The 13,090-nt window shown below is 37.7% G+C and overlaps 1 protein-coding gene across 3 annotated transcripts in view; it reads left to right on the forward strand.

Annotated features, from left to right (window-relative positions):
• Positions 1-329: 329 nt before the first annotated feature.
• The window catches only part of LOC309382242 (uncharacterized protein C7orf57), a 44,698-nt gene continuing 31,937 nt past the window's right edge, over positions 330-13,090 (forward strand). For 2 of the 3 annotated variants that reach the window (XM_081933831.1, XM_081933833.1), the window contains exons 1-2: positions 330-630; positions 1,548-1,604. In XM_081933831.1, the coding sequence (XP_081789957.1) occupies positions 591-630; positions 1,548-1,604 (97 nt within the window). In that variant the 5' untranslated portion in view covers positions 330-590. The remainder of the gene's footprint in view (positions 631-1,547; positions 1,605-13,090) is intronic. The other variant, XM_081933832.1, reaches the window with a different exon arrangement.

Below are 13,090 nucleotides of genomic sequence, written 5' to 3' on the forward strand. Positions count from 1 at the left end.
TTATAAGCGGCACCAGACTTAATCCTAGCGTCCCAGCCATGCTTCCCTTGCCTCCCAAGGCTAAACACCTTTCAGCGGCCAGCAAAAGGCTGCAAAATGAGGGTTAAGCCAAAGAGCCAAGGGAACGGCGACTCAACGGCCCTTGAGCGGTCTGAGGGCAGGAAGGGCAACCGCGCCTCACCTCGCGGGGCTGAAAAGCTCCCACCGCCGCTTCTTTGGCCAAGCAGCCAGCAATCACCGGCGTCGGCCTGCCTTCTGATTGGCTGAAGGGAGGCAATTAGGGCCGCCTCTCTCTAATCTCCTCATTTTTCTCTCCGCGCGCTCCCGGGACCGCCAGACCAACAGCCAGCGAGCGGCAGCGGGTGGCGGAATGTTTTGCGTTGCTATAGCAGCAGGGATTGTTGTTGCAGCTCCTTAAGGACCGCCCCCCCCCCCCCCGCTTCGCTTGCGCGACTCGTCGTTTCGCTTCGAACTTCGCGGACGGCGGGAAGGCACTGAGTGCGACAGGTTCGACCCCCTCTTCCCCGACCCCAAGCGCTACCAGCAAGGCGGGCAGCGGCGGTGGATGTCGGTGCTGGGCGTGTGAGCGAATGCGTTTGCCTGCAGGGATTCTCGGTACATTTTTTGCCAGTCAGAGGAGAACCTAATTCACAATAAAGCTTACAAATACGGTAGAGCGAGAAGCACCCCCTCTCGTTTCCTCCTTATTTTGTCACCCGTGGGAGTCCGCCTTGTCAGAGTCAGGGAAAGAGTTCGTTTTTTCCTCACAACATGCTTGCGAGGTAGGCAACCTGGCCTCCCGAGAATGACCAAAAACATTGGGTCGGAGGTGAGCTTCACGGTCTGCCCTTGGTTTTGAGACCAGATCATTCAGGAGAGGATTTTCTTTTACTGAAATAATACTGGTGAGAGTTGATGGGATTAAAAATCGGAGAATTTTAGATATTGTGATTTCGTGTCTGTGTCTTTTTCCTCTCCACACCCCTGCTTCTTTTGTTTTTTATCTGCGAAAAATTTAAAATCTGCTGTGCAGATTTTATTGATATATTAAATCAGGGGTGAGCAGTGCTATATCCGTTAAATATCTGCTTTATGATCTACTACAAGCAAAACTTCATTTCTGTTTCCTGCCTTCCATCTGTATTAGTAATAGCAGGGAGAGTGTGTTGTGCTGTGCAAGTGAAGATAGCAAGGGTAAAGGTATGAGAATTGTGATGTGTTGCCCATTGTCTAGTGAACCCTTTGGCCATTAAAGTTCCTTCCAGATACTGGATTCCGGCTGATTATTAACCACTTTTAAAGAAGCCCAAGCTTACGCTTTTTGCCTTAAGTATTTGAAATACATCACTGGCTTTTTGAAAATATAAACTACATATAGTCACCAATAAATCTTTAGTTTAGTATTGAAAAGAAGATTGGAGTAAATTGCAGGTGTAAATACAGGGAAAGTATTTATAGGGGGGGGGGAAACCTGCATTTATCCCCATAGGGCAGAGAACATAGGATGTCTGGTGAAATGTTTAATTTGAACTTTTTGCACTGCACAGGTATGAGGAATACAAATAAAGAGTCGCATGGACCTACAGATCGATATGCACCATGTGGCAAGTACACTGTTTATTCTTATGTGATTTTTTTTTAAATGGAAAAACTGAATCCTTGGATAGCTTATATTTAAAACAATGTGAATGTTATTATCATAAGATATGCAACATGAAGTAAAATATACTCAATAAACTGAACTAAACAGATCCTAATTTACACCTTTGTTAATCTAAAAGGAATGGAAAAGTACAGATAATTTATTTATTTATTCATAAAATGTATTGGCTACTGATCTTACCATAGAGTAACTATGGACAGCTTAGAATCATAAAAATATATCACTACATATACATTAAAACATATTAAAACCAAAATTAAAATCTAAGGACACATGGGGAGAACCAGGAAAGAGTGGGTTGAGGGGGAAATCTATTATTACTCAATCAACCATCTCCACTGGGCAGTTCCCCCATTGGAACCCAATCCAACTGGCAGAGCTACATCTTTAGGCCTTTACGAAAGGATAGAAGTGTTGGGGCCAACCTTACATTGGAGGGGGGGGGGGGCAAAACGTTCCAGAATGCAGGAGCAACAGTACAGAAGGGTCTTCTCCTGGACCCCGCCACCTGGAATAATCGGGGTGACAGGGCCTGCAACATGCTTCCTCTGCCAGCACGAGTGGGTTGGCAGTCATAGCCACAGATTCCTGTGGAGGTTCCATGTGGAAAGGGCCAAAGAAATGTTACAGATTGTTGAGGGCCCTAAGCTGACTCTGTAAACCGCTTAGAGAGGTATGAAACAGTATATAAGTTTAAGTGCTATTGCTATTATGTACTCAAATGTAAGGTTTTGGAGGGGTTTTTTTTTCTCCTTTCCTCTAAACTTTAATTTACCATAGCCTAGTATGACTATCTAATTCTAATACATATTATTTTTTTCTGTCAGAATTACTGATGCTTCTATGCCATCTTTTTAAATAGTTATGCTAACAAGACAACTTATAAGTAACATGAACAATAATTGGTAAAATTGCAAGAAATATTTAAGAAAAAATGTACCTTCCCTCTTATGGCATTAACTTCATGGGCACTTAATGATAATGGTTCTTTTCAGAGCATCATACATCCCAGGTGGAGTAGATTTTGAGGTAACATAAATTTTCTGCATTTCCCTTCAAAACATTACATCACATATTCCAGCTGTAGCGGATGCACTCTGTATGCCTGTCCTATGGAATAGGATCCAGTGAAGTTGATGTAGACCAAACCATGCTATTATAGAACCTGTTTTTAAAAATCTAGCGCCTTTAAGAGACCTTATGGTTAAGTTGGGACATCTTTTCCCTCTATAAGATTTTTTGGTCATTTTCACCAGTTCTTGAACTTTGTTTGCATTATGCTCATTTTCAAATATCTTGCTCATTTCATCTCTTCCCATTTGGATGATCAGAATTCCTTGCTTCTTGTTGATTCCTTCCCTTACATTGATGTTGATGTTCTTAAATTCCTGCTGGCTTGTGTCAATTTGAAAGCTGCCCAGCTATATTTTAAAGATGAAATAAATCAACTTTATTTACCTAATATCATATCATCTACATATTTAGATTTATAGCAAGTTTATTACAATAATTTTAGCAACAGTAATAAATTACATAAATAAATGTAAAGGTTCCCCTTGCACATATGTGCTAATCATTCCTGACTCTAGTGTTCATCTCCGTTTCAAAGCCGAAGAGCCAGCACTGCCCAAAGATATCTCCATGGTCATGTGGCCGGCATGATTAAATGCCGAAGGCACACGGAATGCTGTTACCTTCCCACCAAAAGTGGTTCCTGTTTTTTCTACTTACATTTTTACGTGCTTTCGAACTCCTAGGTTGGCAGAAGCTGGGACAAATAACAGGAGCTCACTCTGTTACACAGTGCTAGGGATTCTGCCAAACTGCAAATCTTTCTGATCGACAAGCTCAGCGTCATATGCATGTAAATATGTATGCCAAAACGTTCAACAATATTTACTTCAATCAAGATAAATTTGGAAAAAAAAGTTAATTCCTTTACTTATTTTTATTAGTTATAGTTACTTATCTTCCAATTTCCTGAACTGGCTTAATTAAGCATAGGAGTTCTTATTAGAAAAAGGGAGCACAAAACAACATGACTAACAGATTTAACTTCACCTAAATTCATTGATAATAGGAAATGTTTTGATAACTGTGATAAGAAAAGTTGGTAAGTTAAAGTAATTGTGGAGTTTTCTTTGGTCACATATTTTACATGTACTTTTCAAACTAGTGTTGCCTGGAAGATCAAAGTACTGAGGACTTTCTTATAGCTGAGTTAATGTACATGAATCAGAAAAACAATATGCTGGCATAAGGTTTGCTGCCATGATGGCCAAACTATAATCTGCTTTAGTAACAAGACTTATGAATGGTCCTGACTTTATAGCTTTATGGTCGGACAATTTAAGGGCAAAAATTAGAAGATTCTCCTGGTTTTATTTCACTCTCTCCCAACATAAGCAGAGGAAAGACTATCACCACTTATGCTCTTTAGACTGAGATGAGACCTGGCTTGGGCACTGAATTTGGGTGCCTGGGGCAGAGGATTTAAAGAACGTTAGTGATAAATCACCAGTGTGAAAATTCTCTACATAGGTAACCTGTCATTCATGCTATTTCTAAATAAGGATTTACTGGTTTTCTTCTTTCAAACAAAATTTTTATTGGTTTTACAAAAAAAATCAGGAAAAAGGATAGTGGATAAGGTTAAAAATTTTGACAGCTACATTATGCAGGAAATGGCACTCCCCCCAATTCTCATAACTTTCACTTATTAATACATTAAGTTGTTACTACTTAACAATATTTTGACAGCATATTTTAGCCTTTTATCTTCAAATAATTTCAATCTATTTTATATCAAACAGAAAAAGTTCTCTGTATTAGCAATTGCATTGTTTTTCTAATTCACTTTTGTGATCTAAGTTTTCTCGGTGTTGCCTCTTCTCCCCCCCCCCCCCCAGCAAGGCTCCAGCACCTCCCGTGTCCTGTATGTCCCGTGTGGTATCATCAGCTTTATCCAGAAGGACTTTGTTTTTTTCCATGAAGGCCTCAGCCTCCATAGTTGTATTAATTCTAACTCTAGTGTCCTCCCGATTTACTGGTTTTCTTGAAAGTTGATAGACCTCTGTCCAAAAATAAACCATCTGAGAAGCCAATGAGGTAAAGAAATGGTACAAAGTGAAGCAGGAAAAAGTTTTACAGTACATTGAGAGAGTTCCCTCCTACTTTATTCTGGCTCTTCTGCTAAGAAGCACACAAAGAAAAAGAAGTAGAATGTAGAGGATAACAAAATTCTTATTTTCTTAATTTAACCATTTTCTGAATGAATCTTACTAATCAGATCTCAGAAAGATTTAATCTTGGGAATTAACCTTTCCAGATGAGGATGATACCATTAATCAACTTTGGACCAGTTAACTGATCTTCCTATCATCTTGGGTAGCAAAAGGAAGTTTAAGAATGTGTTGATTTTATCCCATTCCCAAATTAATATCCTAAATTGATAGTGGTGTAGAAACCCCTTCCTTCCTTCCTTCCATCCATCCATCTATCCCTCCATAAACCTTTTGCAAGACCCATAATTGCACAGTATTAGTAGACAGTGGTTACTATTTTATGTTCTATGAATGATACTGAGATCATTGAATCAGACATTGACCTTAAAAGAGCACGTCGTGTGACGTACCACAACTTTTTTCCCCTTCGCTAAGTGTGGGTGGACATGGCCAGCATGAGCCACATCCGGCCCACAATCCATGAGTTTTACACTCCTGTTCTAGAATATTCTTACTGAGCAGAATTACTGGCTTCTTGCCTATTTTATCTACCAAATATTTTAGATAAAACAGGATGTCAGCCAATCTTTCCTGCAAAAATAAATTTTACTATTTTTTCCTTTGTAACCAGTGTTTTTGGGGACTTGTCATTTACTTACCCAATTTTTACAGACAGTAAAATCTCTTATATATCTGTTATGATACTATGGATATAGTTCATCCTGCAGCAATTATGCAATATGACTATTTTTTTCTAAACTCTCCAAGTCTCAAGCAGCCTCTGTTGGTAGGTATCAAACCATAACAAGAAAGCTCCCAATTGAATGCATGCTAATAGGCACTGCATTGTTACATAAAATCCCAGTTGAATTATCTGTGTTTACAGCATTATGCCCTCTGTTTTAAATTACTTTAATTTTTTAAACTTAATATTAAAGAAATGTTCCTGTATGTTGACATCATAGAATTCATGGTTGGTCTTCAATTCATTTATCTTTAGTATCCTCCCTGCCCCTCGCCCCCTTTTTTTTTCAACTTTTCATGGAAACCCTTCATTTTTAGAGTAACATGGATGTTGTTCTACTATTATTCAAGTTGGAAAGTAAAGATAATGAAATGATTGATTGGTGTGAAAAAATGACAGTCTACATTACCTTTATGCATACAAAAATCCTATTTAGTAACTCTGCCCCACATTCATAAGCAAGTTGGATTTGATTTAAATCACTAGTAAAAAGGCTTGATTTAAATCAACTCGATTTAAATCATAATTTTTAAAGAGCGAATGTCATTTCTGTCCTGCAGCGGCTCCTCCTCTGACCCGCTGTTGACTCACCGACAGTCCCATTCATTTTAATGGGACAGCTGGTGATACGGCAGTGACACAATAATGTGAGGGACGTGGTGGGCCACAGGTGAGTGGATGCCTGCCAACAGACACAGCCATAATGGGTTTGAAATGACAGGTGCTGTTTAAATGTAAGGACTCATTCTTGCTAGTAGTTAGAATCTTTAATATTATTATTTGCAAGCAAAATGAAAGTTTTCTATTTAGCTTGCAGAGCTTGGATTCATTGAATGAGTTTACAAAAAATGTAAATATTGTAGAATATATAGACTCATTACGTAACTAAGTTCATTTCATGCTAAATAAACTAAATTATTAATGTAATTTAAATAGAAAACTATATTTAGATAGTTTTACTCCAAAAGCATTTTATTAAAATAAATTTGATTTAAAAATGATTTAAATTTTAAAAATCTAATTTTTTATTTTTTTAAAAAAAATCAATTTTTATCCAACTTGTTCATACTTATAAACAGATGAAAATGATAAAAATTAGGAAAAAACCAAAATATAAATTCTTTGGTATTGGCCAAATGCTATTTGTAAGGAATATAAAAAGGAAATGTCCATAAGGACATTATAACAAGTTAAAAGGAAAGAAAACTCTGCTTCTAAAAAGATGGATTACATTTTCCCCAAAAGAATGTTTACATACATATGTGCACATATGTAATTTCTGAGTAGGCAGTGAGGAGTAATAATGTTGCACAAGTAGGAGTGAAAGGAGAAAGGTTTTTGCAAGATTTTTAAATAGGAGGTGTCATAACTGAGAGAACATAAAGTTACCTTGAATTGGAAGACATAGTAGGGGGTAATTTAGTGATTTATTTAAATAAATAAAAAAGTTTAAGAACATTGAATGCAGTAGTGGGATTGAAGAATAAAGATTTGCATTAACTTCTTAGTTTAGAAAGCAAGTTAGGACACCAACAATTATAAATTAAGAGGATTGTTACCTCCTCTCAATAAAGCTTACATGGAGGGAGGTTGTAGTCAGATGAAGGGATAAACTACAGTTTTATAGTAATAGCACTAGACTTATATAGCCCTTTACAGTGCTTTACAGCCCTCTTTAAGCAGTTTAGAGAGTCAGCATATTGCTCCCAACAATTTGGTTCTCATTTTAGCCACCTCAGAAGAATGAAAGTCTGAATCAATCTTGAGCCTGGTGAGATTTGAACTGCCAAATTGCAAGCAGCTGACAATCAGCAGAAATAGCCTGCAGTACTGCACTCTAACCACTGCACTACTGCGGCTGGTGGATGCTATAAATGTTGTTTTTATTATATTGATAAATAATAAATACAATTTACAGGTTTTATATTTAATGTTTAGCTTGTTAAATCTGAGCTACTTTGAAATTATTTTGGGGTTAAGTTGATAGGACTATGTTGAACTGAAGGGAAGTTGAGTTTTAGGGAAGGGATCTTTGTTCTGCTTTGCCTAGGAATATGGGTAAAAAAGACATTGATAAATATCCTCTCTAGTTTACAATATAAAGCCTTGTAATAAGCAACCAAGAATTGGGGTGGGAGGTGATAACGGACAATCACTGGCGTAAAATGTGGTCAGTAGTGGAGATGAATAAAAGATTTAAAGTAATAAAGAAACCCTACAAAGTTAGAAGAAAGAAAATATCCCTTTATTTTCAAATACAAAATCAGATTCAAGTAAAATGCAAATTGAACCTGATAATTAATAACAAATGTTGAGTATTAAGCAGTCTATATTGGCGGGAGATTAACAAAAAACTATTTTTGATATTTTATCAAGACCTGAGCACAAACAGAGGAATTTACAACTTTTCACATTAAGATAGGAAGACATGTTAGAGAAGAGAAAAAGAAGAGTTGAATCATAATAACCATATTAGACTTTTGTATTGAAACACAGATAAGTCAGAAAATACAGGTTGTCTTTGACTCAAAACAATTCATTCAGCAACCATTCAAAAATTATGATGGCACTGAAAGAAGGAATCTTAGAACTTGTATCTAAACTTACAGCCACTCCATCACCCTATTCATACTATTCAGGCATTTTGCAGTCTGTCCATTCTTATGACCAACCACAAGGACACTGCAGCTGTGACCCAAGAATTGCTTCTGCTCACAAAACATTGCCTGCTTTCAGGATAGCACAAGCAGCTTCTGTACAGAAAGGCTGCAAGATGGATTGTCTGGTTTCTTTGCAAAGATGACCTTTGGAAAAGATAAGTGGAGCAAGGTGTGACTGGAGAGGAGGTCCAAAGGTGTAGAATCCAGCTGGATGGGAAAGTGTGCATTGCAAGGGGTGCCTAGGGTTGGAGAAGGTCCAGGCCATGTGTGATCTGGAGAGATGCTGCAGTGTGGTCTATGCCTGCATCTCCCAGGACTTTGCCCCACCCTTTGAGGCACCCTGTGCTCCACTTAATGATCAGTGAGGGCACTTATTGACTGCAATAAGGAAAGCAGGAATTGTGGATATGATGTGAGACCATTACATGGGCATTTCATTTAACCACTATGACTTACAGTCATAATTCAGTTGTGGTCATAAGTTGAGGACTATTTGTACTGATAACACCATCTGAAAGAAGAGAAGAGGATATTGTTAGACATCCCTAAAATGGGTCATAGAGGGACCAGTATTAGTAAAGAAGAAATATCCAAGATTAGCCCTAAACTTTAATGTCTACTTTTAGAAAAGAAAGTATATGCTAGGAATGGAGAGAAGAGCAACTAACTGCTACACTTTTTAACAATTATTTTCTACATTTATAACAACAATAACTACATTTTTCTACATTTAAATCTACAATTCAGGTTTGAAAAAATGAAATCCATCCCCTTTAAAAACAGTATTAGAAGACATTTGATGGTTATTTCAATGAAATATTTAATGAATGAAATATAGCAAACAAAGAATTAATTGAGGAGTTGTGATATAATTTATATAAATGTAACAGTATTGGAGGAATATACCATGTTTCCCCCAAAATACGACATATACTGAAACTAAGGCCATGCAAAAATATAAACCCTCCCCTGAAAATAAGCTCTAGTGAAGAGATGGGTTTAGCCAGAACGGGGCAGCCCTTCCCTTCCCTTCCCCCATCACCTCAGGGCATCTTGGCCCCTTAATCGGATCAGCTGGGCCGCTCTGTTCACAAAACAGAGGGTGATTCATGGGTGCCGCTCAGGCCTCTGCCTCCAGCAAACTCCGGTCGCTTTTGCAGCCAATTGTGGCTGCAAAAGAAGCCGGAGGCCAAGCAACACAACCCAAATGCCTCATGCCCTCCTTGCCTAACAGTGACAGTCACAGCTCGTAATTCCATCCACAGAACAGGAAAAGAAGGCATGGAAGTCAATACACCTGGGACATCGGAAGAAGCCATGTGAGGAGATGCTGCTGCCGAAGTGCAGGAAATCTCTCCCCACCCCACCTGAAAGAGGAGTTTCACCAGGATGAAGGCGACATGAACATCGCCTTCAGCCACCTCTTCGTCCTGGTGAAACTCCTCTTTGAAAGGACGATCTGCAGGTTGGGAGGGGAGATTTCCTGCACTTCGGCAGCAGCGTCTCGCAGGGCTTCTTCCAATGTGCCAAGTGTATGGATTTTAATGCCTACAACAGGTCACTTCTCACCTGCATATTCACATTGAAGGCTCAAAATTGGGTGTTTTTGCAAATGGCTTGAAAATGGGGAGGGAGATATTCCTGCCTCTCCCCCTGTTCTGAAGGTCAGCACAGATTGAGAACAGGATAAGAGACGAAATCCCCCCTCCCCATTTTCAAGATGTTTGAAAAACGCCACATTCCAAGCCTTCACATTATCCAGGATTGCAGGATTGAAGGCATGCGGGAGGGAGGATTTTGTCTCTTATCCTGTTTTCAGTCTGTGACCTTCAGAACGGGAAGAGGCAGGAATATCCCCCTCCATATTTTCAAACAGTTTGCAAAAATGTTCCATTTCGAGCCTTCAGCATATTGCAGGATTGAAGGCTTGGAAAGAGGCATTTTTGCGAACGGCTTGAAAATTGGGAGGGGAGATTTTCCTTCCTCTTACCCTGTTCTGAAGCTCAGCACAGACTCAGAACAGGATAAGAGAGGAAATCCCCCCCCCTTTTCCTGGTAATAGTTCTTTCCTTGGGATCTCAGCACAGACGCACATCCCCCAAATGCTCTATCCGAAGCCTTCTCTGTGTCTGCAGAACTCCCAAGGAAAGGATGGTGTGTATATGTGTGTGTGAGAAAGATAATCCCTAACTCCCCCCCTCCCAAGGCAGCCACATCTCTCCACTAACTTGCTTTCCTGCTCCATTCTCCACTGCCATGTGCAGGGCAAGAAAAGTAGTTTGTGGGACTACTTCCAACTTCACAAGATCTTTTTTTTTTTTTTGGCAAGAATTTGTAAGGTATTTTCTGGTATTTTTTTTACCATAGGCACAGTCTACTTTTCTTGTCCTACACGTGGAGTGGAGAATGGAGCAGGAAAGCAAGTTAGCGAAGGGATGTGGCTGCCTTGGAGGGGGAGTGCGTGCCTGTGTGTGTGTGTGTTCATTTGTTCTGCCAGGAAGAGCCCTTCTCCCCCCGGCGAGGCCAGAGCAGCACAGTCATCTAGTTCCGCGGCCAGCAAGCAGGACAGGCGAAGGCCAGGATGCAAGAAGAACTTGGGTCATTTTGGCTGCAGGCAAAGAGATGGTGGGCTTGCTGCTTCCTGTACCTGAAAAATAATAAGCCCTCCCCCTCGAATAAGCCCAAGGCCGTATTTCATGGGTCAAAAAATATATATAAGACCCTGTCTTACTTTCGGGGAAACATGATACTTCCAAAATGGAGATAATGAAGAAACAAACAAAAGAAATATGTGAGACAGGAAGAATAAAGCTCAATCAACGTTCATATTAGCTATAATTCTTTACAAGATAGAAAGTATGAAGAAAATAGGTTTATAGAATTAAATAGTCTGATTGACTCTCTAGTGGAACCGTGGAAATAGTTAAAATTCTTGATCAAAATCTTTTAAGCAGAAGTTATATTAAAGGACAGATAAATGGGATTCTTTCTCAGAAAACAACAAAATATAAGTATTAAGATCATGGACAACTGAATGCAGGCTGCCAGAAAATAAACTTGTGGAAAAAATGAGAATGTCTAGGATTTAAAAAAAAACTTTATCTGATAAACTAGGATAATTATATTAATCAGAAAAACTTAAAATGGAAATGTTCAACAAAATAGATAAAACTATATCTGGTTTTTATATTTATGTAGCTGAATTGTTAAAATGTAAATAGAGAAAAACCGGCCCCACTGAAGATAGTATAGACAAATCTGAATAGGGAAGTCAGATAAAGTTGTAAGCAATAATCAGGATTCAGTATCTTCTGTGAGCAGTTTAATAGAAGGTATAAAAGAAAACCCTCAAGAATATTATGTAGTTTAAGTGGAAAAAAATCTGAAACAATCGATTTTAGAGAACCAGCATCCTAATGTATTCAGACCATAGGTAAGTGCTCTTTACTGGGCATTTGAATTACATTATCTGCCTGAATTGCAGTAACTATTCCTGCTTCTAAAGTACTGTGTTTGTGTGTGTCATCAACCTTGAAAAACAGAACAGTTTATTTCCAATTCACCTTAACTCTTTTTTTTTCACATTTTTTTATTTTTAAACATAAAAGACAACATTAAAATTTTTTCATCCATTACATACAGCATGTCGTTTGGTTACAAGTGTTTTTGCATCTATATTTTCGATTACATATACAATCACAGATTTTCCATCTAATATAACCAAAAACCTCACTTTCATTATACAGCATATATTCAATTATGATTAATATTTCTTTCTTTCAATAAACTTAATTTTCTTACATTCTTGATTGTCTGCTTAATAACAACGGACCTTTATGTAATCATTGTCTCATTTTAAATATTTTTACAATATAAAAGAATTTACCATGTGTTTATGTTTATATATCTATCACTATTTTCAACAGGATATCTTTATAATATGCACTTAGAGTTATATATTATATTACCACTTCTCTGTTAAATGTACATTAATTCATTATTATCTTTGTCCTTCATTTTATAACAAAAAATTCTAAATTATTCATATATATGTCAGTGTTTTATTGTATTATTATTAGTCTATTTAACAACATAGACTAATTTTATTTTGTATTTTCGCTTTTCTCCTTCAATTAAAACATTGTGTCATTATTAGTCTATTTAACAACATTATTGTATTCTCACTTTTCTCCCTCAATTAAAACATAAGTAAAACATTTTTCATTTCCAGGTTTTTTTTTCCAGCAATTGATAAAACAAATCCCATATCTTATAAAATTGCTTGTCTTCTTGTTCTCTAATTTCAAATGTCAATTTGCTCATTTCAGCGCACTTCATTATCTTTCGAATAACTTCTTCCTGTTTTGGTATCATTTCGTTTTTCCAGTGTTTTGCAAATACAATTATAGCTGCTGTTAAAACGTTTACAATCAAATATTTTAAGTCTTTGTTGTAAATTTCTGGTATGATTTCCAGTAAAAAGATCTCTGGTTTAAGGTCTATTTGTTTGTGTATCATTTTCTCCAACTACATGTGGATTTTAGTCCAGTATCTTTTAGCTTCAATACAAGTCTACCACATGTGGTAGTATGAACTCAGTATCTGATGACATTTCCAACACTTTTCCGATTTATTCTTGGACATTCTTGTAATTCTCGTTGGGGATAGATGCCACCTGTAAAACATCTTATACAAATTTTCTCTATATGCAGTTGACATTGTCATTTTATAATTTTGAGACAACAATTTCTGCCATTTTTCTAAGTCTATCCCATACCCAAAGTTTTTCCCCAAAGCT

This window comes from Natrix helvetica (genome assembly GCF_964273705.1).
Source record: "Natrix helvetica genome assembly, chromosome: Z".
In the NCBI taxonomy this organism is placed as follows: Eukaryota; Metazoa; Chordata; class Lepidosauria; order Squamata; family Natricidae; genus Natrix; species Natrix helvetica.